General features: G+C 41.1%; 1 protein-coding gene across 1 annotated transcript in view; it reads left to right on the forward strand.

Annotated features, from left to right (window-relative positions):
• Nucleotides 1–5000, forward strand: part of LOC138034639 (fibroblast growth factor receptor 3-like) — a gene marked incomplete at both ends in the record, with an annotated part of 18557 nt that overhangs the window by 10710 nt on the left and 2847 nt on the right. The window contains 2 exons of the mRNA XM_068881851.1: nt 1595–1896; nt 3563–3756. Of these exons, the coding sequence (XP_068737952.1) occupies nt 1595–1896; nt 3563–3756 (496 nt within the window). The remainder of the gene's footprint in view (nt 1–1594; nt 1897–3562; nt 3757–5000) is intronic.

Raw genomic sequence — 5000 nt, forward strand, 5'->3', positions numbered from 1 at the left:
AATTTTCCTCCAAAAAAGGGTTTGTATTGGAAAAAATCAATTATTTTCACTTTCAAATTTCCCGATCGCCGCCATTTTGAATAATTGTGACGTCTTGTGGTTGCCCTTATTTTTTCACACAAAGATTTTTTGTTAAGAAACAATAGCGCAATTACAGCACGTCATAGTTATTCAAGTTGGCGGCGCCAGGGAAATTTAAAATCCAAAATTAGGGTGTTTTAAATTTTATTTATTTCAGATACAAACGCTTTCACACTATTTATGAAGTTTGTTTATTATTAATTTGTCTTTTTTGAAGCAAGGGGTACTTGTAAGGGGGTGGGTTTGTAGCTTTTTTTTTCTTTTAGGGGTTGGGTTGGGTTGGGTAATTTACCCAGTAGGGGATCTTGTGTCCTATTGTCATATTACCTGCCTTTGGGCGAATTCGTTAAATAAATAATAAAAGTTTACACAGCACTTTTTCTTGGAAACCTTATGTTCTGTGGTGTGTTCAAAGTTATTTTTTTGCTTTAGTGGGGGTTCCCTTTAAAGGAAGAAAATGATATTACTGATCAGTTTTACACTATTGCAAAGTAAGGTAGATCTTTTGAAAATCTTGGTCAGCAAAAACTTGTACATATACGTACCATAAATCAGCAAAGCTGTATGTGTGGCATCTACTCATGCATGCACAGTGTCTCCAGAGGGGAGTTGGCAGGCAAAAATATGGAAGCAAAATACGCGAAATACATTTTTCTCCCTGTGCCTGCATGTGTTCTTTTTCCCTCAAAATTTGCTCAGGGCCTCTAACAGTTCTTCTCATCCTTTATATCGCTTGGAATTTTCTCATTAGATGATTTGATAAAATAAGGAAAACACTATAAATAAGGCCTTGATTTGCATTGTGGTATTAGCCATAATACTTGTGAGCTTTGCTTTTATTCTTGGTATTTATCTCTCATGGTCATACTCGGAGGCTTTGACTCCGTTACTCAAAATGAAAATAAATTTTTGCCGGAAGTAAGGTAAAATTTCCGTTGGACTGGTTCAGAACACCAATATACCTCGATGGAATTTGATCGTCTGGGTGAAAGTAATCCTGAGACGGACTGTTGGCCGTGACTGACGTTTCCACAACCTGAGCGAAAGTCATCTTCAGAGTCAACTGACGTTTGGAAATTCAAACGGATGTAGTGATGCTCTGGTCTGTGTTGTGATTGGTAGTGCACAAGTAATGTGATTGGTTTTGAGGATGGTGAGTGGTGATTTGTGCAATTATATTCCGGTTTGTAAGTGAAGGTCGCAGTAGGTTTGTAACCTGAGAGGAAAAAGTTGTGTGTAGTTAAGGTTTTCTGTTAAGTAAGCGTTTGTAAGGGTCAGGTAGAGGTTGTCGAAACGTGAGTCACGGCCAACACTCCTTCTCAGGACTTCTTTCACCCAGAGGATCAAATTCCATTGAGCTATGGAACTCCTGGATTCAATCCATTTTCTATTTAATACCAATATAGCTGCCATGCTACCATGCTTTGAGCAACTCGAACCTGTGGTAAAAAAAATTCTGCCTATGATGATTTGAGTTGCAAAATCAACCAAGTCAATCAATCTGTCTTTGCAGAGGGGGCCACAAAAGAAGAGTACAAAGATCTGGCTTCGGAACTGAAGATACTGATTCATCTTGGACAAAACAAGAACATCGTCAACCTTCTGGGAGCCTGCACTCGTGGCAAGCGCCTCATGGTTATTATGGAGTTCGCACCTCACGGTAGCCTGCTGTCTTTTCTACGAGGGAAAAGAGAGACTTATGATGCGTCGTGGACCAAGACCATGAACGACCCAGAAAAAGAATTCACGTTAGTTGATCTGGTAATGATTGGTTTCCAAGTGGCCAGAGGAATGTCATTTTTGGCCGCAAAGAAGGTAAAGTGATATATAATTATATTATACAGTACCGCTCAAACGTATGTTACCACTTCGCGTCGCGTTTCCTGCGCGACGCGATTCGCGTAGCGCGAGAGTAACCGAAGGCTGTGAAAACAAAAATTATGTGAAGAAGGTACAGGAGAAGGAATACAGTCACTTACTTCATATCCTGCTTTCGGTTGTATGAAGTGGGCAAGAGTAAAGCTGATAAAAATTGTCTGTCACAGGCGAAACTCGTCTCCCCCCAATTTATGTTGCAGTATCCTTCTTTATTAGGTAGCTTAAGCAAGTGCGTTTTTGAGACGCGGACGGCAACCGTAAGTGAGCTGTTTTCCCTTTGAACTTGTCTTCACACAACCACATTTACATTGCTAAGTATCTTTTCTCCATTAAAAATGATCAGTATAAAAATCTGGGAGACACCACTGTCCTGGTACGCGAAATGTTCTCTTCCGGTTGCCGTCCGCGTCCCAAGAATGCGCGTGCTTTAGCTCCCTATTATATCTGAGATAGTAAGCGCGCTGTGATTGGGTAAACTAGCGGACCGTATTCTTCAGTACGGACCGCTGTACGGCCCGCAAAATTTGAACTTTTGAGAAAACATTCTCTATCAAGTTTTTCGTGTCTTTTGTGTTACATAAACTTGTAAAACGGTTTGAATCTTGCAAGCAGCTATTTCAAAAAAGACAAGAAGATTTATTCGTTTTGCGGATCTTGACGCGGCAATCTTTGTGGCATTTAAACCTTTCGCTTTACTTCAACTAGTTTCCTTTCCCGCGTGCTTGATTACCTCATAGATAATAATAAGCATCTTACTAACTTCGTTTTCTCGGTCCGAACTGTAAGTTACGGATCCTTGTCTGTTAACTTGCAGTACGGACCTCGAACTCGGTTAGTAAGAGGTTATTTCACCCGGGTGGAAAGAAACAATTTGGAACAGAGACCCCGTCTACATGTATCTAGATATTTTCGAAGTTGGAAGACGTTTTCCTCCGTTTTCGCTTCCCGTCCACATGAAAGCAGCGCTTTTGGCCACCGAAAACAAAGATATCTCAAGACGCTCCCCAGACTGTAGACAGTTGAAAACGGAAATTTATCGTTCGTGCGGACTGGTGAAAACTGTATTCGTGTGGACGGGCAAATACGATTCGAAAACGCTACACTTGGACGCATATATTTTATTATTAAAAACTAAACTACGGATATCACATTTCCAGCATTTTCATTGCCTCGCCGGACACAGGTTATCAGCTCATATACCTGCATTACCAAATATGGTCAATGAACACAGCAGCAAATACACAGTTTTGCGGCTCCGAGAAAAAATGGCCGACAAAAGAGAAGAAATTCAACATAAAAGAGTTGTAATGTTGGGGTTTTTAATAAAACAATTATTCTGCTTGGGCTTGCTGGATATGAAATGATCATAACCAACTCGGCGCTACGCGCCTCGTTGGTTATATATATCATTTCATATCCAGCGCGCCCTCGTAGAGTAATTGTTAAATATACGCCGGGGAAAATCTCCGGTTACGTGTGGAAAGGGCCAAAATGTTTGGTCTATAAGATGTACCACACAATGGTGCTGTCAGTATACTCACCCTGACGCCGAGACTCAAATGGTATACTGACCAAAACGAATTATCTCGTATTCTCTGTCCAGTGTGTACATCGTGATTTAGCTGCCAGGAACATCTTGGTTGGTGATGACTACGTCATGAAAATAGCTGACTTTGGTCTGGCAAGGGACATTTACAAGGATGACTTGTATATCAAAAAGACTCAAGGCTTACTTCCAGTGAAGTGGATGGCACCCGAGTCATTGTTCGACAGAATATACACAGAGAAAACTGACGTGTGAGTATCATTGATATTAATAACAAGTAGCGCATTCTACAGTCAAACCCGTGTTATAAGATACATAGTGCTGTGAAGATAGTGCTGTGAAGGAAGCGGGCTCTCCCGTTATCAGAGTCATCCTGAATGGTCAGAGATTGTGAGATATTGAATAAAGCAAGCAAGCATCTCATTTTGCGTGTCACGTATCTGAGATGTCATGATTCCCAGTAACCCAATGTGCCCAAAATGAAGAGCTTGCCTTTGGCTTAAAGGGGCTATGTGAGCCAAAATTCTGTAATGTTATGACATCCAAAATGCCCAAAAACTAGAATGAAACATTGCAATAACCACATTAAACCGTTGAAAACATGAAAGAAATACAACAAAAGTAAGAGAAGCACGGATGGACACAAATGGGCAAGATTGCATTTGGGTAATCTTGAAAAAAGTCGTGACGACGTTTTCAAGTTTCTGGCAAATCGCCTGGATAAAGGCCGTCTTTTCTCAGAATCATCTTGTTTGTGAATTTCCACTTTCGAGTTTTAAACTCGGAATAATTTAAAACCAAATATTTCCCCTAAACACCCTAAAAGAACGTGACATAGCCCCTTTAAGGAAAGCCGTCATTACATTAGCATAATTTATGACACAGAGATGTGACACCCGAATGGAGTTTAGGCAAAATCCACAGAGTCCCGGATGAGATTGGAATCCACAAGCATCCAACATCTAACCCTAATCATCAAACTGTTGAGTTTCCAGGGGAGTCTTGGGTGAACAAGGGTTATCTGTGGGCTTTGAAGGCCAAGACACACTAGGCGACAAGTCGCAGCGACAGGTTGCTGCGACAAGTCGCTCCGTGTGTACTACTTGCAAAACAAGTTGCTGCGGCACTACGCTTGTTCGGTGCACACGCAGTGATCTCGTATGAGGGGGAATGTGAACTAGTTGCTGATTCAATATATGATGCTCTCTCTCATTCTCTATTTTCGAATTCCCCATAATACACTTTGTTTGCATCTAACCTGCGATCAGGCTCTATTTTAATTTCGCGTGGTACGTAATGTGGAGTTGGCGAAACGAAAAATAGAGCCTAACCAAACTCCTCTTCGAAATTCCCTCCACCCATTTTTTTTGATTGATTGACATGTCCTTCGTCGGCCAATCAAATTTACTTCCATTACACCAATACACGCGTGGACGGCAGATTCACGCTATTTTGTTTTGACCAGAGTTAATTACCGTGGGAGGAATATTATAAA

This window comes from Montipora capricornis, unplaced genomic scaffold, assembly GCF_036669925.1.
Source record: "Montipora capricornis isolate CH-2021 unplaced genomic scaffold, ASM3666992v2 scaffold_140, whole genome shotgun sequence".
Taxonomy (NCBI): domain Eukaryota; kingdom Metazoa; phylum Cnidaria; class Anthozoa; order Scleractinia; family Acroporidae; genus Montipora; species Montipora capricornis.